The sequence below is a fragment of the Aphanomyces invadans genome (assembly GCF_000520115.1).
Source record: "Aphanomyces invadans strain NJM9701 unplaced genomic scaffold supercont1.14, whole genome shotgun sequence".
Taxonomy (NCBI): Eukaryota; Oomycota; class Saprolegniomycetes; order Saprolegniales; family Verrucalvaceae; genus Aphanomyces; species Aphanomyces invadans.
In genome coordinates, this window is record NW_008580159.1 from 842,989 (window position 1) to 870,626 (window position 27,638).

General features: G+C 56.5%; 9 protein-coding genes across 13 annotated transcripts; 6 read left to right on the forward strand and 3 right to left on the reverse strand.

The window, feature by feature from the left end:
- The first annotated feature begins 252 nt into the window (after positions 1–252).
- Positions 253–1,197, forward strand: H310_07634 (hypothetical protein). The gene is made up of 2 exons (XM_008873046.1): positions 253–668; positions 724–1,197. Exons 1-2 carry the CDS (start codon positions 438–440, stop codon positions 1,084–1,086), a joined length of 594 nt encoding a protein of 197 aa, XP_008871268.1. The 5' UTR covers positions 253–437; the 3' UTR covers positions 1,087–1,197.
- An 878-nt stretch (positions 1,198–2,075) lies between these two features.
- H310_07635 (hypothetical protein) lies at positions 2,076–9,618 on the reverse strand. The gene is made up of 14 exons (XM_008873047.1): positions 8,755–9,618; positions 8,493–8,708; positions 7,859–8,435; positions 7,501–7,798; positions 7,076–7,451; positions 6,716–7,023; positions 5,982–6,660; positions 5,607–5,921; positions 5,321–5,554; positions 4,804–5,278; positions 4,502–4,737; positions 4,280–4,438; positions 2,823–4,229; positions 2,076–2,745 (listed from the first exon to the last, which is right to left on the reverse strand). Exons 1-14 carry the CDS (start codon positions 9,610–9,612, stop codon positions 2,110–2,112), a joined length of 6,774 nt encoding a protein of 2,257 aa, XP_008871269.1. The 5' UTR covers positions 9,613–9,618; the 3' UTR covers positions 2,076–2,109.
- A 415-nt stretch (positions 9,619–10,033) lies between these two features.
- On the forward strand, positions 10,034–11,575 carry H310_07636 (hypothetical protein). Its single transcript, XM_008873048.1, has one exon. It carries the CDS (start codon positions 10,322–10,324, stop codon positions 11,381–11,383), a length of 1,062 nt encoding a protein of 353 aa, XP_008871270.1. The 5' UTR covers positions 10,034–10,321; the 3' UTR covers positions 11,384–11,575.
- Positions 11,576–11,627: 52 nt separating this feature from the next.
- H310_07637 (hypothetical protein) lies at positions 11,628–14,801 on the forward strand. Of its 3 annotated transcripts, XM_008873049.1 has the most exons (9): positions 11,628–12,419; positions 12,477–12,567; positions 12,620–12,825; positions 12,874–12,981; positions 13,050–13,181; positions 13,229–13,517; positions 13,571–13,677; positions 13,802–14,041; positions 14,108–14,801. In XM_008873049.1, exons 1-9 carry the CDS (start codon positions 11,670–11,672, stop codon positions 14,708–14,710), a joined length of 2,526 nt encoding a protein of 841 aa, XP_008871271.1. In that variant the 5' UTR covers positions 11,628–11,669; the 3' UTR covers positions 14,711–14,801. The 3 variants fall into 3 exon arrangements, with proteins under 3 accessions (XP_008871271.1, XP_008871272.1, XP_008871273.1); XM_008873050.1 differs by having other exon boundaries at positions 12,477–12,825; XM_008873051.1 differs by having other exon boundaries at positions 13,802–14,801.
- Positions 14,802–15,133: 332 nt separating this feature from the next.
- H310_07638 (hypothetical protein) lies at positions 15,134–17,169 on the forward strand. Its single transcript, XM_008873052.1, has 6 exons — positions 15,134–15,257; positions 15,309–15,349; positions 15,396–15,562; positions 15,612–15,807; positions 15,857–16,023; positions 16,070–17,169. Exons 1-6 carry the CDS (start codon positions 15,232–15,234, stop codon positions 17,072–17,074), a joined length of 1,602 nt encoding a protein of 533 aa, XP_008871274.1. The 5' UTR covers positions 15,134–15,231; the 3' UTR covers positions 17,075–17,169.
- A 218-nt stretch (positions 17,170–17,387) lies between these two features.
- H310_07639 (hypothetical protein) lies at positions 17,388–19,487 on the forward strand. Its single transcript, XM_008873053.1, has 12 exons — positions 17,388–17,518; positions 17,570–17,611; positions 17,686–17,783; positions 17,826–18,054; positions 18,100–18,188; positions 18,242–18,314; positions 18,371–18,506; positions 18,558–18,697; positions 18,741–18,916; positions 18,984–19,056; positions 19,101–19,151; positions 19,211–19,487. Exons 1-12 carry the CDS (start codon positions 17,414–17,416, stop codon positions 19,295–19,297), a joined length of 1,299 nt encoding a protein of 432 aa, XP_008871275.1. The 5' UTR covers positions 17,388–17,413; the 3' UTR covers positions 19,298–19,487.
- A 158-nt stretch (positions 19,488–19,645) lies between these two features.
- H310_07640 (hypothetical protein) lies at positions 19,646–21,309 on the reverse strand. The gene has a single exon (XM_008873054.1). It carries the CDS (start codon positions 21,042–21,044, stop codon positions 19,770–19,772), a length of 1,275 nt encoding a protein of 424 aa, XP_008871276.1. The 5' UTR covers positions 21,045–21,309; the 3' UTR covers positions 19,646–19,769.
- A 61-nt stretch (positions 21,310–21,370) lies between these two features.
- Positions 21,371–24,015, reverse strand: H310_07641 (hypothetical protein). 3 transcript variants are annotated; one of them, XM_008873055.1, is made up of 9 exons: positions 23,492–24,015; positions 23,373–23,443; positions 23,085–23,319; positions 22,850–23,038; positions 22,645–22,745; positions 22,559–22,596; positions 22,289–22,509; positions 22,067–22,235; positions 21,371–21,991 (listed from the first exon to the last, which is right to left on the reverse strand). In XM_008873055.1, exons 1-9 carry the CDS (start codon positions 23,990–23,992, stop codon positions 21,870–21,872), a joined length of 1,647 nt encoding a protein of 548 aa, XP_008871277.1. In that variant the 5' UTR covers positions 23,993–24,015; the 3' UTR covers positions 21,371–21,869. The 3 variants fall into 3 exon arrangements, with proteins under 3 accessions (XP_008871277.1, XP_008871278.1, XP_008871279.1); XM_008873056.1 differs by having other exon boundaries at positions 21,371–22,235; XM_008873057.1 differs by having other exon boundaries at positions 22,067–22,509.
- A 1,870-nt stretch (positions 24,016–25,885) lies between these two features.
- On the forward strand, positions 25,886–26,380 carry H310_07642 (hypothetical protein; the record flags this gene model as incomplete). The annotated part of the gene is made up of 1 exon (XM_008873058.1): positions 25,886–26,380. The coding sequence occupies one exon, from the start codon at positions 25,886–25,888 to the stop codon at positions 26,378–26,380; it is 495 nt and encodes a 164-aa protein (XP_008871280.1).
- Between the last annotated feature and the right edge of the window lie 1,258 nt (positions 26,381–27,638).

The window sequence follows — 27,638 nt, forward strand, 5'->3', positions numbered from 1 at the left end:
GCCTCGTGGAAGTCGGACATACGTGTTCATCATCATTTCCACCTCACGGAGGAATGCTACGTGAAGACAGATTGCCGCCGCCGTCCGCCTTTTTGGCAAGGTCCACGGCGCGCTCCATGTCCGACTCGATACGATCCTGTAACGTGGGTTGGTGCAGTATAAAACGTAGAAGGACACGTTAAAGTAGCTTTAACGTCTACGTTATTTCGACACTCTCTCGGATACAGTATCCGGAAATGTAATCAACTCACTGTCAAGACCAAGTTGTCATTACTTGCCGCAACTGGAGCGCGGATGCGAAGGATCGCGGCGGTCGGGCGGCTTCTACATGACTGCCTCGGATAGATATTGGATCTTGCGAGGATTCGAGTAGAAGGCAGCGGTGTGTGGTGCCTCTCCAGCCAAAAATAGGCCATCTGAGTCGAGGGCAACCTCTCATGTGTGTCGCAACGGTGGCGACGACGAAACGATCGATGGGGGTATCGAAGCTGCAAAAGTTCCTGGCGGCACGGCACATTCAAACGCCGCTGGGGCCAACGACTGGCCTTGCCTCATCCACGCGCCTCACTCTCGACTACATCCACGACAAAAAACCAAACGCCCTGCCCGAAGTGTGGGCAACATGCTCGGCCAGAAAACTCGGCGCCCGCGTCGACGCCGTGCGCGAGGTGTGTCTCTCCAAGCTGTCGTCGTGCATCGATAGCATGACAGATCTCCCGCTAGATCCTTAAATCCGTGGACGACGACACGTTTATGACGCGGGAACCCGAGTCGGCGCCTATTAGCATCCACATGGACGAAATGGCGGTCGCGGCAGCGTATGATCAAGCATGTCGCCTTCGCATGCTCACATTTGAGCCAGATGACCACGCACTGGAACAAGTGATTTTGAGCCGAAGTGCGTACGATCAAGCCGTTGCGGCCGAGCGCGCTCTCCTGGCTGAAGGCGAAAAGCAGCAGTCGGTACGGGAACTCATTACGAGCCACACGTTCAAGTGGCTACTGACGCCATCCAAGTCGACGCTCGGCGCGAGCGGCGAACTCCGAACGGCGCCGTCCGCAAGACAGGCATCGATGTCCGAATAACCTCCCGACTTGGCCTCGAACAGCACACACACTAGCGATAGCCCTGTCTGTACCCAACTCGTTTAATTCCTGACATGCAATCCAGCATCCATCGCGTTGGCATCGTGCGAATAATGGGGCCGAGTGTAGTGTTTCGAGTGGTCGTACACGCTGTACTCGATCGCTACGTTCATCGTTGCGTTGCCGATGCGGTCGGCAAGTCGCTCATCGTGCTCAAAGTCCGGGAGATGCGCGGCTTGTGTAAGAAGCGAGAGTTCACTTCGTATACACCCAGCGCGATGCAAAGTGTGCGAACGGCTGGACACGTGGCCAGGATCGTTACCGACAGCTGCGACACCCAGGCTAACGTCGCCATCGTCGTGGGTTGTCTCTGCCATCGTGTTTCATCGGGTTATCTCGCGGGCGGTTCGCACGCATCCATCGTGAAAGTCGTCCCGTGGCTCGTCCGTGCACGGGAAGCGCAGATCGCGGTCGGTCGTGCAAAACCCAAATTTTGGCTCCTGTGACCTTGGATGCTGCGGTCGGGACAAGTGCGACGTGTGTTCGACAGTGCCGCAAGTCCGCGGGGCTCAGTGGATTTGCAAGCGAGAGTAGTCAAAGAGTGCATGGCCAGAAATGACGATGGATTTTCACGACGACGACCGTCAGTGTGAGCCCCATGTCGTTCCGCACCATGTCACCACGACCGAGTGCATGGTACACCAGCCTCGACAGGAACCCCACGACAGGAGAGAGTTTTTTCAAAATCCGTGCCGGCAATTCGGGACTGCAAGTAAGCTGTCACTGCACGCATGTGTGGATTGCCGTGTGCGGGGCTCGTGGACGGTGGAAACGTCCTCCAGCAAGCGGGTGCACCGACCAGGGGAGAACTTCATAACGTCGCGGTGCCGACATGCTCAATCGACAGGCGGCCCGTGCAGCCTCGCAAGCTGCATCCGATCAGCTCGGTGGGGGCAAAATGGAATGCCCACTATGTTGGCCGTCTGAGCGTACAACGCGCGGGCAACATGAAAACGATGCGTGTTACTCTGTCGTGCCATGTTGGTGCTCTTTCCGTCGTTGCTGCTTCATGCGGCATTCTACAAGGCGCTGGGCCGCGTCGAACAAGACCCGGTTCACCGCCACGTCGCCCGCCGCGACCTGCGTTTCGATGGCTTGGACCGTGGCAGGATGGTCGCGCAGCAGCCAAGCAAGCACTTGGGGGCTATCGTGACGCAGGAATTCGTCGTAGATTTCTGCCGCGCGACGCAGTCGCCGCAACTTCGCAGGGGGCAATTGAAACGCGGCGCCTTTTGTAGGCATGTCTTGAATCGACTTGAACCCTTCGACAGCTTGCCAGAAGCACACGTCCTTGGACTTGACGTCACGTCCTCGGGCGAAACGCTGTGGACTCGGTACAGGATGCACTACTGGCGCCACGGAGCGGTCCAGCGCGACCCCAGCGACCACACTCGTCGTCGACGTCGAGGCGTTGGCATTGCTTTGATCGTGTGTCTTCGTGGAGGTGGGGGCTGGACAAGTGTCCGTGGTGTGGTACGTGTGGGGATAAATAGCTGCGTACGCTTGTTTGACGGCATCGTCCATGGGCTTGTTTGCAAATGCGTGCCACACCATGCCCCGCTGCTCAGTGGTGAGTCGGCCCCCTTGGACACCCGCGGCCTATGGTGGCATGTCGACTCACATTAGCTCGTGCATCCATGGGGGTGTTTCACGACTGCACTGGGAGCTAAACCCACCTGTACTTGCGGCGGCAATAGAGCAGGCATGGATTGCGCGTGCTGGTCTCGATGTAGCCGAGTTCCCACGAGCCCCATCGCCGTCTGTTGTGGCAAGTGGTCGAAAACCTGCGTGGCGTCGAACGCTTTGTGGAACGGGCGCTCTTCCAGCATCGTCACGTGGTGTTTCAAGGGCTGGCCGTTGGCAAGGCAGGGGGCCACTGCTTTGGGGACCTTGGGGGGGTCGTGGAATAATTGTAACTCAACGAGGGGAATGCGACCTCCCCAATCATCCTCGGATGCCGACAGCGACTGGTTGTCGTCGAGGGGCATGACGTCGCGATTCGTCGAGTGTGCCGAGTAGCCGGGAATGAAGCGCGGCGCCTTGGTCAGCCGCGACATGGACTGCGGCGCTCGTAGGGTTGAGGACTTGCCGACGAGGGATAGCGACGCCGGGTCCGCGATCGACGGAAGCGCGTTGGTTGACGTGGTTCGCTTCGGGTATTTTTGCTTGGTTTTGAGTCGTCGTTGGCGAAGCGACTCGTCCCGCTGGAGGATGTCGTCCATGGAGCGAAGGGGAACTGCCGTCGCATTCAAAGGGAGATGGCCGACCCGTGGTCTCGGCATCGTCGAGCTGGATGCGAGAGACTCTTGCACGGCTGACGTGACTGTGCTTGTACCCACGTATTGCCGCAGCAACAACGTTTGTGAAAACGTCGTAAAGTTATCCAACAAGGCATCGACGTCATCGAGCGCGGCGTCCAGGTCAGAATTGGGTGGCGGGGGCGACTCCTCCGGTTGGGCCGGTGGCAGGATTGACATTTCTGCAACTTCCATGTCGACGGCTACAGGATCGGGTGGGGTGTCTGTCTTGGAAGGGTCTCGAGGAGACCCTTGCCGAAGCTCATGGCTGTCCTGTGGCTCGGACTTGGGCTCTGCCACTTCGATGACTTGCACCAACTCGGATCTCGGCGTGAGGTTGCGTCGGGTGCGAGACGAAGGGTGTGGGATGGCCATGGTCACATTTTTCGCCGCGTCGAGTTGGAGATGCGGCAAGTCTGGACGAGCGTCTTCAGGAGCGTCGTTGGACAGAGATAGCACTGGTGTCGCGCAGCTCAGGCGACGGCGTTGGCGGTGCTCGTCTCGGTCAGGAATACCTTCCACCGTCGAATGGCGATGGCGCACAGGACTTCGTGTGGATGAAGCGCGTTGCAACGGCGGCACGTCGGTCCGAGCGGCCGTCTTCGGTGGACTCGTGCGTTGTGGGCCGACCGCGGCCGGCTGTGTCACGTGGGTTTCATGCACGTTCTTGTTGACAAACGAGAGAGCCGAGGCAGGGATCGATGCGACTGCGCCGTCCGCTTTCCAAAGCGCCATGGGGCCGCCTCGCGCGCTTTGAGGAATGCGCGAGCTTCCAGGCAGCAGCGCCTACGCGCCGTTCATCAGGACCCGACTCCCACGACATGGGCACAGCGTACAGCGATCGACGAGTCATCCGAGTCGGCGGCCACGGTAAAGTTGGCAAATTCAAACCGGGACCCGTAGATTTGTCGCTTGCTCCTGGCATCTATGTCATCCAGCGAAAGCGATGGCATATCGTTGTCGTCAAGGACCGGCGTCGCGCTGTCGAGATCCACCTGCGCGAGAAGCACCATCAAAACTTGCCGCGATCGATGGCAGGTCATCGCGACATGGCGAACCTTGTCCTTGCCGTCGTTGCCCTTCGTCCGAAGAATGCGCCGAAGGGTCTCCCGCGTTCGATTCACTCGCATGTCGCCCTTGTCATTCGCCTTGTCCGGCATGTCGACGGTATCCATGGCTAGCGTCCCACGTCGCCGCGCGCGATCCAACCTGGCCACGTCATCTGCGGTCGCGGCATGAGATGCTGGACCATCATGGATTGAGGCGTGCAACGACGGCGGCGGGTCGACTTGCCCTGGTCGTCCGCGTTATACATGCCACGAGCTCGTCGGAGGAAGCAATCGATGATGGCCATGTGTACCTGTGACGGGGTTCACTTCGACAAACGATTCCTGGGACTCGAGTTCGGCGCGCCGCTGGGCCTCCACCGCGTTTGCGACCATTTGTCGCTCCGCGTCGAAGAGCAGCATGATGCTGCGGCGGTATGCTTGCACGAGGGACGGCGCGACGACGACGTTGTCGTGGTCGAGGGACTGCTGCAGCCCCGCGCGGACGACGCCGGTCGACGCGACCTTGGTCAATGCGGCGGGGTGGTCGGCGGACTGCCTCGTTTCGTCCACCCTTCCGAGTGTGTCTTGCGACGACGGCCGATGAATGAACCACTTGTGCTGTTTCAATTCCAGCAACGCACTGGAACTCCGCCGCATCTGTGTGAGGACTTGGTGCTGGACGAGCAGCCGCTTTGCCACCGTGCGAAAGCTCTTGCGGGTCGCGCGCTCGGCGTTGGCTTGGGCGGGCTGTTCCAATGATTCTTGGTCCAGGGCTTTGAAGCGACTCTACACGCCCAGCTTCAGCACGGAGAAGCTCGTCGTACGAACCTCCAACGTCGACCGCGCGACGGCCAGCTCGTCGAACGAGTGCTGATGAAGGTGCAAGAGACCGCTCAATGTTGCGTACTCTTCCTGCGTGTACGTCCGCTGCTCGTCAATCGGGCCGGAATACAGCTTGAGGACTGTGTCGAGCTGCTCGAGCTTGGCCTGGTGCTTACGCAGCTTCTTCTCGGCCGCTTCACATGCGACCTTGTGCTCATCGACAGCGAGCCGGGTCGTCACCTACGGGACGTGACGATGGTCACCTTGGTTGGATCGATCTTGACGGCCGTACGAGCTGGGAATACATGTTGTCGGCCGTCTCCCCCGAGTACAACGCGAGCAGCTGCGTATACTGGTCTTGGTGTGCTTCGAGCTCTGTTCGGGACGCGTCGACGACGGCCTGGACCGCTTCAACGCGCTTTTTCTCGTGCACGATCATGTCGTCGAGCTTGACGAGGACTTCGGTTTCGGTCGGGAGGTCGTTTTCGAGCGCGGCGATGATGGCGGCTTCGTCCGAGGACACTGGCGGCGGGTGCTGGGGGTGGGCGAGTTTGACCGCAATGCGAAGCTCTGTCCATGCTCTGTGATGCTGCACGTGCATGATTTCCTGTGCACCACACACACACTTTCATTTAGGCGACGTGCAAGAGAGCGACGACGTTGTTACCTCGTCGATCGATGCAAACGTTTTCGTGGTGGGCTCGTCTATGGCCACTTCTTTGAGCTTCTTGGCGCCATGGCGTTCGAGTTGGAGCAACTGGTTCTCTGTCGCCCGCACCATCGTGTCGAGCGCCTTGACTTCGTCCTCGACGGCCTTTAGCTCGAGCGCCGGCTTGGCTACCAAATGCTGGACAAAATCGGTCGCGAGATGGGTTTCCAGCACGTGCGACGTGTCCTTGCCAAAGTAATGGGTCGCATGGAACGGCGGGACGTCCGATGGCGTGTTCAGAGGGACGTCGAGAGCGGAGATGCCGTCGCTGCCGGCGACCCATTCCAAGTAGCACTCGTCGGGATACACCCGTCGGTCGTGCAGCAGCATGGCGTGGGTATTGCGTCTGTTCGACGACACCATGGCGCGCACACGCTCCTGGACCGCTTGCACGCGCTGACGATGGAGCAATTTGTTGGCCATCACATATAGAAACGGGGCGCGGTCGGCCTTTTTCTCGTCGGTCGGGGGCGGGCGCGGCATAAAGCTGTGCCAGGTTCCGAGCCATGCATGGCCGAGCTTGCGTTCGTCGGTGTCGACTTGTACAAGCATGACGGCAATGGCGTGCCAGATCGGCGTTGTGTTGGCGCCGTGCAAGCGAATTTGTGCAGGAGAGTTGGTCGCATTGAAGCCGTACCTGTCGGCGGCAACATCATCAGTTGTGTCCTGCAGCGGACAACGGAAGGATTTACCCGTTCGATTGCAAGTAGTGCCGCATGTGGAGATCGGCCGTTGCCATGAGCGCGCTTTGGCCGCGGTGGTTGACGGCAAATGCTGACGCGCCGTGGGCCAACAACGAGCTCAAGACTTCGCGCTGGTGAAACCACCCGAGGTGCTTGTCGCTGCGGTGAATAGCCACGTGGAGCGCCGTGTTGCCGAAGACGGGCTCGCGGCCGCACACGAGGGACGGGTCGTGCTGCATCATGGCTTCCATGGCAGCGACGTGGCCATCGCGCACGGCCGTGTGGAACGAGTACAGCGAGTATGGTTCGACATCCATCTGTTACGATGAGGGGCTCAGTCATGACGACGATGCCGTAGAGGTCTCGTACCCGGGTTTCACAGCTGTGCATGTACGGAAAAGCTCGTTCGAGTGCGTCCAGTGTCGCGTCGGGGTCGGGAGCGAGTTGAAGAGTTGATGGCGGAGATGTCGCGGCGGACCGCGACACGGTAGTCCGAAGAGCTGCGAACGTCGTGCGCACGAGCGCCTGCGCATACAACTGCGTGGATGTGCACCAGAGCTTGGCAAAGTTCTTTCGCTGAAGCAGGGACGCTTTCCACCGCTGAAACACGTGATGCTTGGCACGCTGGGATGCGACGTGGGCCCAGTAGAACAGCACCTGGCACATTCTTGGGTACACTTGCGGCTGAAGGAGTTTGGAGAGACGGTCGAGCTCCGTCATTTCGTGCCGGGCCACCACTTCCTTCCTACACGTGTTCAACAGTGTCATCCATGGCATCGCAGACTTGGTCGCACCAGGCTTCCCACGCCCGCGCGGATTGCCGTTGCTTGGTCTTGATGCCGACGCGGCGTTTTTGCGGACGGCAATGCTGCTTCTGCAGCGCGTAGAATCGCCATGCGTGAAAAACCTGCTTGAGACGGCTGCGGGTTTCCAAGTTGGCCACTGTATCGCCGTGCCAGGTCGCAAAGAGCTCGGCCAACATGTGCCGTTGATAGTGCAACTTTGCTTTGACGTTGGCCCGCTTCTTCGCCCGTCGCTGGTGCCAAAACCGAGCCAGGAAGTGAAAATACCGCCGCATCCAAGCCAACGGCCCTGCGACTCGTCAAGACAGCTGCCCAACTGGTCGAACGCGATGAGTCGCTGCGTGCTTACCTTTGGCTTGGGCTTCCAGGATGCGAATTTGCTCGTCCCGATATGCCTTGAGCCACTGATCCCACTGCGCGAGCGGTGACGAAAAGATCGGGACGTCCAAACAGCGTCGCTTGTGCCACTTGAACACGCTGTAGCGGTGCCACATCTGGAACGCGACGAGCACGCGCTCACCGACCCACGCTGGCCGCTTCAAGAATGCCAACCGGAACGCGCGCCGGAGGCACATCTCGGCATTGACTGCGACGCGCGAGTGCGCCTCGTGCATGGCTTTCCACTTCAAGAACGTGGTCTGGACAAACTTGCGCGCGACCGCCTGCCGCGCGTGCTCCATCTCAATGCGAAGCTCGTAGATGCGATTGCAACTCCGGTCGCCGGATCGATCCTCCACAGCCGCAAACGCTTGGTCGACAAACAGAACGGTCCGCGTCGACACCGCTCGCGCGCGCCGCTCCAGGGACTGGGGGCCGTTTAGCCACTCGTCGCCACGCGAGTTGGTCACGAAGAGGTTCTTCACGATGGTAGGCAACTTGTACAACGTGGACGAGTGTTGGAGGAGCTTGAGTTCGATGGAGCGCAGCTACGCCACCGACGAGGTGGTAATGTCAGGGGCGACATCAAGTGTTTGGTGCTACACCTTGATATTGCACTCGACTTCTTCCGCCCACTCGGTGAACGCGCGTCGACACAGCCTCGCCCGGACAGTTTGGTCAATCGCATGCAAGAGCACCCACGCTCGAAAGACGCGGCGCTGTTTCCGCCGCTTCGTGGCTATCCAGCGGAGGTAGATGGCGCGGAAGCGGTGCATGCGCCACACCGTTTGGATGCGGATGGTACTTGCGCGGGCTCGCACCTGTCGGCGCCGTTGTGGGTGGTGAGACTCTGCGGGGAGCATGTACCTGATGGCGGTGGCCTTCGAGGAACGTGTCCCGCTCGCGTCGGTCGGCGTAGCCGTCGTCGTTAACGGGAACTGCGGCGACTTGAAGATAGAGATCGCGCAGGTTGTTGGACAAAACACGTTGAGTCGAGATCTGGCGGTCTCGACAATGGCTCCGCACGTCATGGGACGACGTGGAGGAACTGGTGAGAAGTCCAGACAGTTGCTGCCGATGCGTTGACATGGGGGCGAAATTGAAGTCGCTGGGGGTGGCGCTGTGGAGCGTGTACTCGATGGTGGACGTGCTTGACGTGATGTCGCGTTGCTCCAAGCGTGCGAGGCTTTCCTCGAGGGCAGCGGTTTCCGCTGCGAGAGCTTGTAAAGCGACGTCATCCTCGACGGCCGGGGAGACGTTGCCATACGGCGGTGTGATGCAACTCGAAGGAGTCGGCAACGACGCTGGTGGTGTAGAGGGGATGTGACGTGGCGAGAGTTGGGATGTGCCGCCATCGACGTTGTCGGGTTTTCGTTTCCGCGGTTGGAGCGCGCGCTGAAGCTCGACGACGTCGTTCACTTTGCGTGCTGCTCGTTCACGTGCAGCAGCGTCAATTGCAGACTGATCCAGTTGCATCATCTCGTGAATCGCGTCGGAAGGGTACCAGCCCATAATCCGCTGCACCTGCAAACGCGTACGTTTCAGCTTCCGACGCCTTCTTGCGGCTGTGTCGATGGGTGGCGGCAGTTGAAAGATCACCGTTTGGACAACGTTTGGTGGTGGTTGGCCTGCATCTGTACGGCGAGTTTTGTCAACGGCGCTGTCGCCGTCAGAGTCGGATTCATGGCTAGGCGCCGCCGCTACTACCTTGACGTCGTCGGCCATTCGGTTTCACAGGAAAACGGCTGCTGGAGTGTGCACGGTTTCACCTTTAGCAGCACGCCACCATGCACCTCTTCGACGCCGAGGACGCACGGCACTATACGAAGCACAGTCGATTGCAGCACGACGCGTGGATGTTCGACATGTGTGGTTCGTTTCTCGCACAGTTTAGGATCTGTCCATCGCGCGAACGCCTTGAGTACGACTTGGGCAGCGAGAAGGAGGAAGCGACGGGGTCGCTCGGCGAGTCTGGACAGACTCTTGCTGTCGCGACCGCCTTTGGAATCGCTGACAATTGAAAAACCAACAAGCACATCTTGGTGGCCATGTCGATTGTCTAGATAATCTCACGACGATTGGCACTCGCGCGAAGATGATGGCATGAAGGTTGCCTGCGACGGCAGATGAAGTGGACGAACGAGACATTTTGGCACAGATGACGAGGAAGATAGAGGTCTGTGATGCGACGGTTCGTGGCATATACATGAGGGTTTCCAACCTGTGCTGTCTGTATGGGGGACTGAACATCTCGGTTTGATATTGTCGACACAAGTCTGAGCCTACGACTCGTGCATGCTCCGTGTTGTCGGTATGACGCACCGCCTGCGATGGACTTCTGCGGTCCAGACCTATCGTCGGCGTTCGGGACGGGTGTGACTCGTCGGAGGGTGTTCAGGTGGTTGTCGGCGGCGGCGGCGATGGAGGTGCGGGCATGCTCAAAAGGGCTCAACCTTCGAGTCATGCAGTTGCATCTGTAGCTGGCGAACACGCTCTTCGTGCCATGAGGCCAGGAGCCCGATGGCCGCGTCTGCTCGCCGACCAAGTTGCGGTGAAAAGATCACGAAAAACTGGATTGGCCAATCAGAATCAAGTTCTATTCCGAAGGCGAGAGCAGACGCGGACGGACGCGATGACATCCAAGTGGTTGGAAGACTCTGACTTTGTGGCGCGGTTCCGCGGCTTATACGACCGCAATGTGTCCACAACCGAGGTCACGGCACCGTCGAACCCTCCTCAAGACGTCGTGCGGCGCCTGGACGGGTTTGGCTTGGAATGGGCGCCGCTGCATCCGTTCGTGAAGCAAGCGGTGCTGTGGGACATGGGCCTCGTGCATCCCACGAACGGTGCCTTCGACAACGAAAACACACTGCAGCAAGTGTACACAAAATGTGATGCTGGGACGACCACCGGCTTGTCCATGGCGTCGATTGCCGTGACCAAGAACGAATTCGAAAGCACGAGCGCGTCCGAGACTCTGCGTTGGTGTCGTAGTGCTACGACTGAATACGCCCGACAGGAGATTTCCAGCGGACTGAACCTTCGGAAAGTCTCGAAATGCGCTACAATGTTCTTGAGCACCATGAAAGGCGGCGACGCCAGCATGTGGTCCCAAGACGCGTCCGCCTTGAATGCCATTCCCGACCCTCAGCTCTTCCGACATTCATACGACTCGTGGAAGATGATTGCGATCCACAATCGACCTCGCACCGTCAAGGAAGCGTTGTGGGGCACTTGTCCGGACGCGACTTCTCCCGGTTACCTCACGATCCCTTGTGTTGAACTGAACACGTCTATCACGGACACGTCGTACTGCAAGCCTGCTCCAAGCGCACTCATGGACAAGTGGCTCCAAGAACTCAAGCGGTCCAACACTGCCGTCAGCGTTGCGACCGAGAAGCCGACGACGCTCTCTCCAAACCGCGCCAAATCGATGCATGCTTCCACGGCGGTGGTGGGTGTCGTGAGCGCCGTCGCTGCCATCACGAGCTGGTAGATCTTTCAGCGCTTCCGCAGCGCTTTGTCGGCGGCCCAACCCTCCACTCGCTTGCTCTAGCGCACCGCCAGGACTGAAGGTAGCGCAGCAGCATCTGCAATGTTTGGGGTCGTCGTTGTTTCGGTGAAGCTAAATTAGGTGTTTCCAAAAAAATTATGAATTTGTGCACCTAAATTAAGGTTCCATGCCTGATTTAACGTCTCAATGGGTTTCCGGATACTGAAGTTTAAACATCTCGTTTTGTTCGGATTCGATTCAATTGGGGCGGAGAGGTAGCCCGCGCAGGATGGCGGTGTGGACCGAGCACAAGACGAAGGACGGGCGATCGTACTTCTACAACAAGCATACGAAGGAAAGTGTGTGGGAGAGGCCGGAGGGCTTCGTGTCCAAGGCAGTCGAGGCGTCCGCGACGAACCTGACACCGGAGTGGGAGGAACGCATGGACAAGAAGACCCAACGTCTATACTACTACGACAGGGTGAACAAGATCAGTCAATGGATCAAACCTGATGGAGACGTGCACATCACGAGCTATGTGAACAAGGACCGCGAGAGTAAGACGGATGGGTCGTCGACAACCACAACAGCTACCGAGAACGTTGCAACTGACGGAGCGGCGATAAATGCGACAGATATTGCAAGTGCATCCAAAGAGAGTACATCGACTGCAAAGGGGTCTTCAAATGAGTCGTCGGTGAAAAAGCACCATCACCATCATGCGCGCAAGGACTTTGAGAAGAAACCCGACGACGATGACGAGAACACCGACGACCTCGCAACATCCAAAGCCGACGGCGCGAAGTCGTCCCTTCAAGAATGGGAAGGTGACGAAGATGACTCATCCAAGTCGAAGAAACGAAAGAAGCGGGACAAGGGTGCCTCGTCGACCAAATCCAAGGCGAAGAAACTTCACAAGCAAGGAGACTTCCAACGAGCCAAAAAGTCCACGTCGACCATCATCCGTGATTCTTTCGACGTTGCTGGAGGACTTCAGGTCTCGATGGAGAGCACAGACGAAGCAAACCAGTTGCTGCAGGTACGTCGGCTTCTGTTACCATGAAGCTATCGTCACGAGTGGCTGACTGGTTCCCAGTTACTTGGCAAGACCGACTCGATCATGGAGCTCGATATTCTCTCCACAATTAACGGGTTCCTGCGCACACACCCCGACGCAAACGGACCTGGTACGCTTCAATTCCCTTGATAAGGTGGCGTTCATCGGCGCGTGGCATCCAGAAATGCTGGTGAAACAATTGTCGACGGCATATCGCGGCCATGCGCAAATGTGCCGGCTGCTTGGATCGTGGCTCGATGCGTCCATCCCAGAAACGAAATCCTCCCGAATGAGTCTGGCAAAAACACCGGACAACGACGTCGATGCTGACACGCTCATCTTTCACGCGCTCAAGCAGGCCATCATGGACCGCTACGACCCGAAACTTGTACGTCATGCCGTACCTGATGGACCAGACCTGGTGACATGACCTTAGCTGTCGAACGTCCTGAGCGACTCGATTGCCGAGCCAGAGTGGCTCAACACCATGTTGCACGATCGCAAGTGGCGCCTCATGCTCATTGAACTCGCTGAAAAACACAAAGTAAATTCGACCCACGGTCCAAGTCATCCATGATCGATCGATCCACTTACCTGCATGTGTGCTGGCAGACGTGCAGTTTACTGCAGTACGCGATTCGTCGCATCTCGGAAGCTGGTCATCACAAGGAAATCGCCTCCATCACAAACGCCAACGACGTGTTCCCAGTCTTCAATGCGATCGTCGCCGACATCCTCAAGCGGGTACTGCCCACGTCGCCATTCGTTTTGCTTTAGCACGTGCGTGGTAGATTCCGTTCGCTGGCGTCGATGACGTGCGGGAAGACTACCGCGCGTTGGAAAAGATCTGCGCCCATGCCGCATACTTGTACATGTACACGCAAGAAGCGCTGCTCGTCCTGAACGAGGCGCTGTGCAAAGACCCGACGATGCAACCAGCGCGTTCCAAGCTTGAACGCCTTCGCCAGTCCCTCCACGAAACGGTCTTGGTAAAACATGGCGCACAGAAACTGGACGCCCTTCATGTTGTCAAGCGCGCCGCCATCGCTCGACCGTACCCTGCTCTCTCCGAAGCCATCAGTCCGTCGAGATCTATCGCGTGTGGCATTCTTAAACGTGTGGGTTGTGGTCAGGTCTGGTGCTTCAGGAAAACAAGTGCTCCCTCGCCGCCTGTGAGCTCCTCAAGACTGTGTACACGTCTTCGACGCCACCTCCCGTCGCGCATCTGCGCGAGCATGTCGTACGTGCATTTTTCCTGTGGGCCGACCTGTCGTCGTCGAGTTTGTGTCGTGGTAGCGTCGAGTGTGGTCTGACAATGTTGCGCCGCGCGGATGCAGTGACGAACTCTGGTGTGTCGGTGGTAGATTCTGCAGCGGCTCACGACTGCCTTGTTTCACCCGTACGAAGCGATGGAGAATGCCGCCCACCGCACCGCCTGCGCGTTTGTTTTGGCGTATGCTGCCACCGTCCAGGATCCACGCCCGCTTCTAGCGACCACCACGACGGACACGTTGGAATGGAGCGACGAGCACGTCCAAGGGATTGCCGCCGCGCTGGAAGCCGCTTCCATTGTTTGCAAATCGGAAACCACGTTGAGTTACAACGTACGGGAGAGCAATCGTTGGATGCTCAAGCACGTGAGGTTCTTACGAGGCATTGTGTTGGCGTAGATGAACGAGTCGGACGCAGTGGACAAGTTGGTGCGGTCCATGGCGATCCCCGTCGTGTCGATGGGCATTCTGCACTGGTTGCAGCTCCTCCTCGCGTCGAAAACGTTTTACAACGGCCCGTTCTTCCACGCGGCGTTTCCAGTGTTGCTGAATCTGCTTCGGCAAGCGATCTCCCTTCACGTGGCGCAATGGCCAACGGTGTTTCAAGTCCTCGTCACGGCGGTGCGCCTACAACCCGAATCCAACCCGGTCAAAGTTCTCGAAACGAAGAAGGAGACGCTGAGGTGCTTGGTTCACCTCATGACGTGTGGGTACATCTTCCCTGTGCTGCATTTCATCGCGACGCAAACCGACGACTTGGACCAAGCCTTGCTGCGCAACTTTATACAACTCGTGCTTGCGCGGATCGCGCCACCGTATTCGCTTCGATTCACGACTGCGTTGAGTCGAATTCTTGTGCATCCGAAAGTGTCCCAAGCTCTGCGGACATGCCCTGCCGAGACCAAAACCAAGCTCAAGGAGTTTGTTCACGTGTGTCAAGCAGAAGATGGGCTTGCCACCGAAATCCGCCATATCCTTCGAGACTGCTATGAGGATAATTAAAATCGCATGCATCGTCCGTCTCCCCCGCCGCTGCCGTGCGCCGCCGTTGGCGACGTCATGCATGCTTCCAATGTATCTGGATCTGTGACGCTGTCACACGGCTGAATGTCATCGCCAGCCCCATGATACTTTAAATTTCATGATGCAGCATACATTCATTAGTAGTGTATTCATTTAAATCATGCCATGGTGTGGACTCAGTTCGTGGGAAAGGGCGCGAGGTGGGAATTCCCATATAATAATGTGGACGATGGTTGTGACTTCCCATGAGGCAGGGTATTCATTTTTACAGTTTAACCAACCCCCACGCGAGTTTAACATGGCAGTCCAGCGCTCCCGGCCTCAAATTCAGCTGCGGCAGCGTCGGAATATTAATGGTGGGAGGTTTTTCAAATGACTTGGAAAATGTAAGGCCAGTCACGACGTCATTCAGTGAGGAACAGCAGCGCGGCGGACGCAGTGGCACCACCGTGGGCGGCGACACCATCACCAGCAATAGAGTAGGAGCGATAGGATTAGGCATGACAGATTGTTCCCCAAAGATCGGGTACGTGGGATGCTCTTGCATGTGTATGTGACTCATGCGGCGTTGATGCAGGAAGATATTCATCGGAGGCTTGTCCTACGAAACCACGGACGGTACATTGCCGAAGCGAGACGAGTGCGAAGTTTATCATCTATGTAGAGAAACTCCGGTCGTATTTTGGCGCGTACGGGACAGTGACCGACGCCGTCGTGATGAAGGACCCGATCTCCCGGCGGTCACGCGGGTTTGGATTCATCACGTATGCAGATCCAAGCTGCGTCGACAGAGCGTTGGCGCAACCGAATCACGTGCTAGACAGTCGAAGGGTACGTCGCACCTCCGTCATCCTGTTTTCAACGGACCTTGTCGTGACAGGTTGAGGCCAAGCGCGCAGTCCCTCGTGCCGAGAGCGCGCGTGACACAAGTAGTGCCACGTCGTCCAGGGGCGGCCCACCGAGTGCATCGTCGTCGAGTGGTGGCATGCCTGGGTCGTTGAATAGTTCAGGCGTCGGTAGTGGCGCCGCAACGAAGAAGATATTTGTGGGTGGATTGCACTACGAGACGAAAGACGGTACGATCGGGTTCGTGCTGCTTTCGCTCATGCGTCGTGTCGATTCTAGCCGAGTTCAAAAAGTACTTTTCACAGTATGGCAAGGTCGTGAGTGCCGAGGTGATGTTCAACCGCGAGACGAACAAGTCGCGTGGGTTTGGCTTTGTCATTTTCGAAAGTGAACACAGCGTCGACCTGGTGCTGCAGGACTGTGGCCATGTTCTCGACGGCAAGTCGGTATGTGTCTCAAAGTGGATCTCCGCATGAGCTCAATCGAGTGCAGGTCGAGGTGAAGCGTGCAGTTCCACGAACGGATGCCCCACCGGGGGCTCCCTCCGGTCCGGCAACGACCCGTACACATCTTGGATCATCCACAAGGGGCTCGTTCAGCGATGATCTCTCATCTACGCCCAAGCACTTGCTCAGTCCGCGTTCCAACCCGCCCGTGTCCCCAGCCAGTCGATGCAGTCCCTCCCTCGCGCCCGTCGCTGGTGCGTCGTCTTCAACATTTGGAGGGTATGCTGCGGCCGTACGATATGGCGGCGGTCGCGTGACCTCGCTGCCATCGTCGTCCCCAGTTCCCTGTGGACTTGACGCGAGCCTCGATCAGCTGCACATTGACTCGGCCCACCTGCTTCAGCATCCCCAACACTTGGCGCACCGCCAGAGCCCAGACCAAAGCCGACTGTTTCGATCACACGATGGTGGGTCGACGCCAGCATACCCCCCGCCGTACTTGTCCCAGCACGATTACGTTGACCAGTCGATCCCGCCGCAGTGGCAGTCCCGCCACCAACAACCCCAACCTTGGCAACAGCACCACCAACAACACCATCCGCAACAAGGATGGTCTACAGAGAACCACCCGACTCCAGGACTGCGCCAGCCGTCGGAGCACAGCCGCCACGCCACTGTGTTTGGGATGTTTACACCTCACCAACCCACCGCTGCGTCGTCCAACCCTCCGCCAAGGTGGGATTCGTCGTACGGATCCAGCGATGGGTTCCAGTTTGGTCTGGGCGGGTTTGCCGGCAGGGCAGGTATGTCCTCTGATGGGTTTGAGTATGGTGCGCGTCCTCCGACGTCGTCGTCGTTGGTCGGTCTTGGTATCGAAGGGGAGGACGACCTCCCGCTGCGGTTTGGCGACCCGTCGTACCTTGGCATCGACCAAGACGTGGACGACAGACCACAGCCACCACCCTCGACCAATGGCCCCACCCCCCAGTACTTGTACAGACACAGCGAAGACGACTCGGATAGCGGACGCTATTATCCTCAGTACAGATAAGCGGCGACGGCACGAATAGTAGATTCAGGAAGGTAGACACGAACTAGGTAAACACGCGTAATGAAAGCCACCAGCGCGCTTTCGAGTCGAGCCCGTGCAGCAGGGCAGTCTTGTCCCTCATGGTAGAGGGATCACATCTACGGGACGCCACTGCACTCGAAAGGATGACCGTGTGGCGAGGCGTGCCGCAACCGGGCGATGCCGCGCTGGGCAAATTGTTCGACCGCGTTGGATTGGTCAAATTATCCGGAATGTGCCCTTTCGGTGCCGGATACCATGGCAAACATTCGACATGACGTCGTTGGGTTCAAGCGCAGACAATTCTTCTGCGCTTGGAGCATGTTTACCACCGCCACGAAAACGACGTCGGCGGACGCGATCGCTGCGTCCATGAGCACCATGAAGATTTGCCAAGGCTCCAAGATCAACATACACGAGCACGATGTAAACTTCTTGCTGCCCCATGCAAGGACTGAGCTTCGGGTATTCTTGTAGACGTGGTGCAATCACACTGTGCGCAACCCAATCGTGATCTCGGTACGCTCCGTGCTTCATCTCCACGAGCGTTGTGGCCATGTATGCCGTATCGATGGCTAATGACGTGGTCGCAGGTGTCGGACCCTGAAACGAGAGGCAGCTACATTAAGAAGTACACGACCTATGTGGTCCGCCAAGACTCGCATCCAGTCAGCGTCCGTCGCCGCTTCAGGCACACTACCTCTTGTCATGCTTGTGGCTGAATTCATCATAGCGACTTTGCGTGGTTGCATGCTACGTTGTCCGGGCGATACATTGGCATGCTGATTCCGTCGATGCCGGAGAAGGTCGTGTACAAGTCGGATGCGTGCATTCGCAGTCGCATGCGAGGGCTCACAATCTTCCTCAACCAAGTGATGCGGTCGCCGTATCTGCGGCAAGACGCATCCGTCGTCGGGTTTCTCCATGTCGCCGACGATGTCGAGTGGGGACATGTCAAAAAGGTAACCGACTGCCCGTCGAGTTCGTCATGTCATCGTTTCCAATAGTCGTCGAGCGTGTTGGAGAATGCTGGAGTCGGCCATTTGAAGTGGATGCAGTGCCTCATGAGCTCTGTGATTCCTGAAGACCCAGACAAGTAGTTCTTTCCCGATATGAATTGCCAAAACAACTTTACGTCCGCCTTGGTAGGTTTCTCGTCGGCATCAAGCGCGACGTGGATCACGTCGAAAAATGCTGCGTCGACATTGCTGCTGGCACAAAAGTACGGCACACGATGAACATGACGCTCCGATTGTCAACGGCGTGGTCGAGTTGTAGAAGCTCGAAGAACGATGCGCCGCGCAGTCGAAGGACCTCTCCGAGCTCCACTTGATGTTCAATCAGTGGAAAAACATCGAATTCAACGCGTGCGACGATAAACACTCGGAGCTCAACGCGATCTTGTCCACGACAAGTGAGCCTTGGACATATCGTTGGCGCGACATGACTTGCATATTTGATGTAGCGGCGACGATCGCAGGATGGCATGACGCGCAATACCATCAGCCGGTCATTCACGGCTTGATACTTCATGAAGGCATCAAGTACATCGCTGCGCAAGTGAAGGATTTCAAGGACATTCTCAAACAGCGCGATGCCGCTTTGGTCGGTCGGGTATTCTCGAGGATATTGACCCAACGTCGAGTAGGCGCAGTACGACAAAGCAACGAGACCTCCCGTGGCCCCACCCAAAGCGACGTCGTACTTTCCACGATATGCCGCGGAGCCGAGCGTCGCGGAAATCCAAGCGTCGGCCAACCGCCACGAACACGTTGCGACGTGCATTACGCGTGCGCTGTTCTTCTCGGAAGCCAAGCGCATCAAGTAGGGCAGTCGTGTACAGTTGTTGTTGGGACCGAACTAGATGGACTGATGGGATTGTGGCAAACAGGTCGCTAAAGGCGCAGTTGCTGCGGGATGCCATGGGGCCTTTTGCGTGTGCGGAATACCACGTGTCCAAGCGCGTACGATGGGTATTCGCAGCCGTCCGACTTGACCTGGTGTGTAGATGGCGACAGTGTGGAGCAACTTTATGTCGGCTGCAGATATCTCACAACAGGTAGAGCGGCGAGATCTCTGCATGCTTCTGTCCCAACTCGTTTGGCATGCGTTGTGTAGGACATGCTGGCTGCGGCCAAAGCGGTGCTGGACTCGGCCGATGCCGCCACTGACTCGCCCGACAACCAAATCGACTCAACGACGTAAATGAACGACCCACGAGGGAGAGAGCGTCGTTCAAACGATGCGATCGGGTAGCAGTATACAACGAATCGATCGATGATGTTGCATGCGGATGGACATTGCCGGGACGTCGGCTTCGGGAACCTCTCGGGTAGTGCTGCTCATTCGTTTACGTGGACACATATTGAACGAACATCCTTGACGCCTTTCACGCGGAATCGGACAAAAGCACGTCCCACTACCGCAACGACGCGAAGTATGCGCGCGCGGAAAGGTGTTGGCCGCGTGGGCTGCACTTGTTGGATGCCTACCGCTTCCGCTGAAGCGATCGCAGATAGCACAAACCGTTCGCATCACCATCATCACATCTGGGTGCATCTCCGTCGATGTCCCGTTTCAAGTCTCCGCCGTCGTCGTCCGTGCCTGCCTCGGCAATGCACGAGGACGAGAGTAAAGTAAGCGGCGGGTATAAAATATTACGATAAGAAATACGTCCTTAGGATCTCGTGGTCGGTGGGGGAGTAGGTTGGGTCGTTGCTGCCAATGACGACGGGAGCGGCGGCGGCGGCGGCATCGACGATGTGGCAGGCGATGGCTGGCCGTAGCGAGCGTTGCCGCCAAAAGACCCGACGGTCGGCTTGGCTGGTTGCCCCATCGAGTTGTGCATAGCCATTTGCTTGTCGTTGGCGATGCACGCCAGGACAGCTTGCATGTTGCGGTCCATTGCCGCCATTTGCGACTTCATCGTTTGGAGGTCGGCCTGGAGCGACGTCACGACGTTGGTGAGGTCGTGTATCCGAGACGTGAGGAACTCTTCCTGGTCCGTCCCCTTCTTCGGCTTGGGTTTGATAATGGGAAGTTCACCCTGCATGCCCCGGATGAACTGGGGATGACTGAATTCGTACATGCTGCCCTGCCGCTTCATGCGACGAAAGCCGTACGAGTTGAGCTGACGGGCAAAGCTCTCAAACTTGATCGGTTTGAAGTAGAGCGGGATCACCTTCCGCTCAAACGTTGGCACGTCGTACACGGCAAACGACGTCCCGTTGTCCGTCCACCCCGCGATGGACGGTGCACACTTCTCCAGCATGTTGTACAGCTTTTTCATGTACAATCGTGGTTTCTCGAGCACCTGGCGGTCGGCGTCAGTGTCGCCGTTCGACTCGGCATGGTCTTCGTGGTCATGGTCGGCATCGCGGGGACGTTTGAGACTTCCCTGTTGTTTGGGACTGCTGCTTTCGATGTCTGTGCGCGCACCATCTGGGCTTTCTTCGGGGTTCGAAACAGCCATCGATGGCGTTTGACGAGGGGCGTGTGAGAGCGATTGAAGCGATGGAAGCGTCGGGGTACTTGGTTGTGTCGTGGGTCGGCACGGTGGAGTCTGCGTGATGCCTTTCTCAAGGGAGGTCATCGTCGTTGGCTTGATATCGAGCATGGACGCTTCCAGGTCCAATCGATCACGACTGACGTAGCTAATGATGGAGACGCCGGCTGGTCGAGTCCACTGGCTCAACATACTTACACGGTCGTAGTAGTACAAGCGCAGGCTCTTCTTGTCGAGACGCTCTTCCCAGTGTGCCGGGGTAGTTTCGTTGACGGGTGGAGGTGGTGGCTGAACAAAGTCGTCTGGGCGTTCCCACACACTCTCTTTCGTCTTTTTGTTGTAGTAGTACGATCGACCGTCGAGAGTCTTGTGTTCTGTCCATGTGTGGCCGCCGATAGGGCCACCGCTCGCGGCCGCCGCGCTCGGTTTCGTCGCGTTGTCGTCCATCTCGGGAATATGGGAGAACTTCCGTCGATCTTGATTTTGTATGGAGAACTTTCCATCGCACCACTGCGACTAGGGTTGCAAAAGAACATCAGGGCATATCCGGATAATCCGCTACATTTCTTACAGATCAACGTCTATTGAACATTTAAAACGTGTTCCTCCGGCAAGGTCCACTTCACCCAGCGTAGCTCGTGCTAGTTCCTCGGCACGAATACGCCCGTCCACTCGGGCATATCCATTCGTAAGATATTTCTCTTGTATGTACGCACCACCACGAATGCGGAAGCTTCCACACATTACTGTTGGAAGCGAGGGATATCTAGGGATTGGAATTGAGGTCGGGAGAAAAACGTGTTTAAACGTCAACAAAAGGCGATCTTGCACGTTGACGGTTGGTATCCGGATAGCCAGATTTCCACGGAAGTCCCGCAAAAACCATGCAAAAGCTGGCGACGGTCGACATGCTGGTCGTGCGTGTCTTTTGACCATGCCATGGGGGCGTTGAACTGTTTCGTGGGTGTCCAGAGCATTCCTGTCATGAAAAGTCCAACACTGCATCATTTTCAACTCGAAAACGCTGTTTTCCAACGCAACGTTTCCACGATACGCCATACCCCGACACCGTGAGACGCCCCTGTGAGTCGCATGTTGCAGGCTGAACTTGCACCTGAATTTGTTTCGAAAAACGCGTAAAACCCGCTACACGGTCGAAAAAACGCACTTTTGGCGTCGATCGTTGGGTTTGGCCAAAGATCGCGGCAGGTTCGAAAAATTTCACACGCGTATAAAAGGCGAATGCGGCCGACGATGGCGACGAGGTATTCATTACAGGTCATTGCTTCGAAGCGCCTCGATCTTGCGCAGGCCATTGAGCCCCGCGACGCGATACGCCTCGGCAAGAGTGGGGTAGTTGAACACGGCGTTGCGAAAATACTCCATCGTGCCACCTGTGGACATTCATCGTCGTTCAGCCGCATAGTGAGAGAGACGGCGGTGCGATGACGAGAGACAGCATGGCGTACCCGTCGACATCACAACCTGCCCGATGTGAATAATCTCAGTCGCCCCTTCCCCGATCGCGTGCACGCCGAGGAGCTTCAATGTCGTGGGGCAGAAGATTAACTTGAGGAATCCTGGCATCCCCCCGAGCATTTGGCCCTTCGCGAGCTCTTCATATCTAGCAATGCCAACCTAAGACAGTCATCCGTAAATGTTTCCACCAGCAGCACGACTCCACTTCTTACCTCGTAAGGGATGTTTTCTTTGGACAACTGCTGTTCCGACTTGCCGACCATCGAGATTTCTGGCACGGTGTAAATGCCAAACGGAAACACTTCTCCCGAGCGCATGCGGGTGCGAGGGTGGGCTGGGTCGTGGACTTCAGCATCGGGACGGAGCTTGTTGGTTGGTTCAGACGTGCGCATGTGCACTGACGCCAATCGACCTTGTTCCATCGACGTCGACGCTGCATTTTCATGGTGAGGTGTGTGAAGTCTTCCAGAAGTAGCACATACCCAACGCAGGGTACCCAATGCAATCCCCAGCCGCATAGCTAATCGAGGCGGTGCGTGAGTTCCATGACGAGGCAGCGCGAACGTACATGTGCGGGACCGCCGTCTGGAAGTTGTTGTTCACTTCCAAGATGCCGCGCTTGTTCGCAGAGAGCCCGACTGCCTCCAAGTCGAGCCCAGCAACGTTTCCCTAGGCGCCGTTATTCGTCAGCCATGCTTCAAATAACGTGTTGTGCTGATCGTCGTCAGTCGGCAACCAATACATGTCACGTTCTCTACAAATAAGAAACGTACTTGTCGCCCTTGCGTGTACAACAGCGCGTCGCCCATGATCACTTTGCCGCTGGTCAAGTGCACGACGACTTCGCTATCGTCCTTGGTCTCGACCTTCAGGATCGACTCTTCTGTGAGGAATCGGGACCCACGTTGGCGCATGTAGTAGCAGAGCGCGTCCGACACCTCCTTGTCTGCCATGTCGAGGATCTAAAGCCGAATGTGACCCGCCCACGTCCATAACACGCATGTTCACCTCCTTGCGGCCGTCAATCACAGTGACTTGCGTCCCTGGAATGATACTGATCATGGAAGCGTACTCCATCCCGATAACTCCGGCACCAACAACGATGAGACGCTTCGGAACGATGTCGACCCCACCCCATAGCAGCTGGTCCGAGTCAAAGATCAAGCGTCCATCGTATTCGAGGTCGGGGTGACGGGCAGGTCTCGTTCCCACCGCGATGAGCACCTTGTCTGCCGTCAACACGCTGGAACATGACAACATCACCAACATGTGCAAGACTATTCCATGCGTCATTACCGTTTGCAGATGTTGGCGTCGTTGTGGCGCTGCGCATCCGTCTTTTCCGTGTACGAGTCGTTTGATAAGACCTTCATTTCACGTGAGAAGGAAATATGTTGAAAGGGATGCGTCCGCACCGCGATCGTTTTCTTGTCCTCGGTTTGCAGAAATCGCGCCGTGCCGTTAATCAGGATGATACCATTGCGTGTCAGTTGGTTACGCGTGAGATCGGTCTCTGCCTCTTCGACCTTCTTAACACGGTCCAGAATTTCCTCCAAACTCAACCGCTTTCCCGTCGTCGACGCCGTGTAAGCATTTCCGTAGAATCCCTTGTGACGATGGGCCGTCAAATGCAGCACCGCCTCGCGAAACGTCTTGCTCGGAATGGTACCAGTGTGCACGCACACGCCTCCATGCATGTCCTTCTTGTCGATGATCGCAACCTTTTTCCCGTGCTTGGCACTGTCGATGGCGCACTTTTGTCCAGCTGGACCACTGCCAATAACGACCAAGTCGAAATGTTCACTCGCACGGAGGTTGCGGAGAACTTCGCTGAAGTCGGAAGGCTTGCTCTCGGTGCTGAAGAGGCGCGAGCCCGAGATGATGCGGCGCTGCTGCGAAAAGAGACGCAGCATCATTCAAGGTCCCAGGCGGAGGTGGATAGAATTGACTGTCCTCGCAACCGCAAATTTCTCGTCAACCATTGGTTCAATTTCCGGTCAACTGAACATTTTAACCAACCAAATTTAGCTTTATCCGGATGCTGGATGCGGGATGGATCCGCATCACCAAATCCTCGGTCGGCAACGACTGAAGCGATCGAGCGTGCTCAGGGCCAGCATTCGAGTTTGACAAGGGAATGTTCAAAATACCATTTTTACGTTGAGCTCCATCAAATTGCCAAAGTGTAATATTCGGGTCGTTTGTCAGAAAATGAAATCCTAGTTCACGTTTCCATCGCGGAATTCATGCGGTTTCACTGCTCTGGGGATATTTTGAACCGGATTCTATGTAGCTCTTCAACAGATACTCTGGAGTAGAAAAATCGATGCCAAGGGTAAATACTACCTTTCCACAAAATTTGACCACGTCATCGTGGATTGATATTGATTAAGCGCTGAACCGTCGACACTACACTCGGGAACGCATGCAGGGACTCCAGGTGGATCCATTCAAAACGAAAGGGAGACATGAGACCTAACGAGTCCATGTATATCTCGTTTTACAAACAATGGATCTGCCTGGAGTACCAAGTTGAGTGACCCCACATCGTATATTGTACCCTGTGCGTCATATGATAAATCGAATTTTATGATGGTGTTTGCCTTCAGATCTCAAATACAAGGGTCAATCATGTGTGCACGTAGGTGTGCATCGGAGGCCAGCACCCATACAAGATCCAAGATAATGAAATCACCATCATCCATCCTGCCTACATCTCTCGAATGTGAATGCGTTGTCGGCACCACACCATCGGAGTCATCACCCGCAACAGTACATGTATGATTATAGTTTTTCGAGACCATTTCGCGATCTTGGCCAGGTTAGCGTGGGCCTCTCACAAAAATCTGTCGGCGCTACCAAAACAGCGCGTGTGGCTCATACTTGAGCCACACGAGTGCTCTGCATGTGGAGCGCAACGTCGTCGATCGCCAGTTCAGCTTGGCAAGGCATTGAATCTGGGACGTGGAGAGTATACGCACACCCATTAACGTCACTTGTACGTACGTCGTCGTACGTACGGACAACAAGGCTTTTCGAATCATACAAGGTACGTCATACGTGCAAGTTAGGGTACGCACGGTGATATTCCCATGCGCACCTGGGTTATCGTGACTTCGTCGACACAGACAGAAAGTACCCCACAAAGTAAGCCAGAATCCGGGAGTGCCGCGCCCCCCACGGGCATTCCGTGGGGATTTTGCACCCTACGCATCGGTGCCGTCGCTACAGTGAGTAGGACACATGTAGATACGCACAATCATAGCCACAACCAAGCGACTCCCCACTAATACTCCTTGGCGGTAACTGCAACAACAGTATTCTCAATTTTACAGCACAATGAAAAGCGCAATCGTCATGTAGTGTGGCCCTCGCACACGTACCTGTCAGCGCTGCTCCAGCAGCACTTGCTTCTCGTACTTGAGCCACCCGAGTACTATCTATATGGGGTGCCGATTGTCGCCGCTCGATTCGGTTGGAAGGGCGGAGTGTTCGAGACGTGGAATGTCTCAACAACGTACATGCATCACCATGTATCATCCTGTGTACGTACGTGGTAGTACATACTGAACACCAAGAGTAACACCTCGTACGTACATCAATACCTACAAACATGTCAAGTACACGAGCAGATATACCACTGGACATTCACCGACTTCCGGGCGTTGCTGCAGCGAGCGCAACTCGTGCGCACCGCGGCAACCATTCACCATCACAGTCGCGCGCCGTCGCAGCCACAACATTGCGACACTCCTCAACCGATACGAGGCAGGCGACAACAGCAATTGCATTCTTCATTTTACTACTCGATGAACATCACTATTGTCTTGTCTGTTCTAGCCGCCGCCGCCCAGGCCACAACCGAGCCCAGCGAAGTCCTCAGCTCCTTGGAAGAAACTTCGGCGCCGTCTGTGACTGCGTCATCTACCGCGCCTTACATCCGCGAGTCGTCTGACGAGGACAGTCACTACAATGCTGCGTCCTCAAAGGCTACCGAGAGGACGGTCGCTCCCCCTGCTCCCATCAAGTGGATGGTCGCCCCCCCTGGTCCCATCAAGTGGACAATTGCTCCCCCTGGCCCAACCAAGAGGACTGTCGCCCTTCCCGGTACTCCCCGGCCGACAGTGTCCCCCCCTGGCCCCGTCATGGCGGAAGCCTCCCCTCCCGGTCCCGACGAGTGGACGGTCGCCCCCCTTGGTCCCATCAAGTGGACAATTGCTCCCCCTGGCCCAACCAGGAGGACTGTCGCCCCTCCCGATACTCCCCGGCCGACAGTGGCCCCCCCTGGCCCCGTCATGACGTAAGCCTCCCCTTCCGGTCCTTAGGGGGGCCGGAGTAACACGGGGTTCAATCCATGACGTAGATACACGACATGCCTTGTAGTTTGTGTGCGCTAGAACAAGTCTGTAACTGGAACCTTAATAATCACAAAAATACACGCTTGTTCAAATTCGTTCAACATATTTTGACTTGCTCATCTATGGTGAAAACGTATACTGTACTAAGTACAATACAATAAGAGTACCTTTCTCCATTCCGAAAAACTGGAGACATATAACTCTCAATTCAGTGTCTCTGGCAAAGAACTCCAAAATCGCACGAAATTTGGACCAAACATAGCCAATTAGAAGTCAAGTAAGGGGCTATTTTCAGATTTTTTTATTGCTCCTAGGCGCTTCACAACCAAGAATCAAAGTACCTGACAAAGGCCTTCACAACTTTAAACTTACCGTACGTATCTCAGTCTCTTGTCCAATCGAGCTCAAATCAAGTGCAAACGACTCGTCTCGTTGCGTAGATATAGATAGCACACCTCAAATTTCTGTGGGCCAATTTATCGACGAAACCCGATGCTGCGCGCCACGACGAACCACGACCTTCCCAACGACCAACGGTGGAGTTTGTACCACGACCTTCTGGAGAGCAAACAGAATGGTCGCCTGGCCAAGGGAAAGGCAAACGAACTCCTTCAAAAGTATGGCATCTCATGACAGACACTCTCCAGGGTATGGACTTGAGGGCAGCAAACCAGGGCCCGGACCGGAATAGCTGACGTATCACTGTCGAAGAAGGGCCGATCGCGGCGGCCAGTTCTCGGAGAGATGAATGCCAGGACTTCGAACACATGGTAGATAACCTTTCTAGTGTGTCTGCTTGTGATATTGAAAGGGTGATCAATACGTCCAATATTGATCACCTCTGCATAATTCTCGACACCATGACGACACGAGTTGCAGCATATCTTATATGTTCTTCTCGTAAAGGAACCAAGGTGAAAAGACCCCCCTCTCTGGCGGTTTGCTCAGCCGTCGTTTCCCAAGTTACCTTTCAGGTACTTCCGACGTTGGTCAGGGCAGTCTTCGGGCCGTCCAGTACAACGACGACGATATCCACGGGGTCATCCTGACCGACAGACGCCATGTCGGCGCCAACACCAAGCCCAACGACCACCATGTCGACGCCGCCACCCATCCCAACGTCCACCACGCAATCGTCGCCACGTTGCCCAACGCCCTCCATGTCGGCGCCAACGCCGAGCCCAACGACCACCATGTCGCCGCC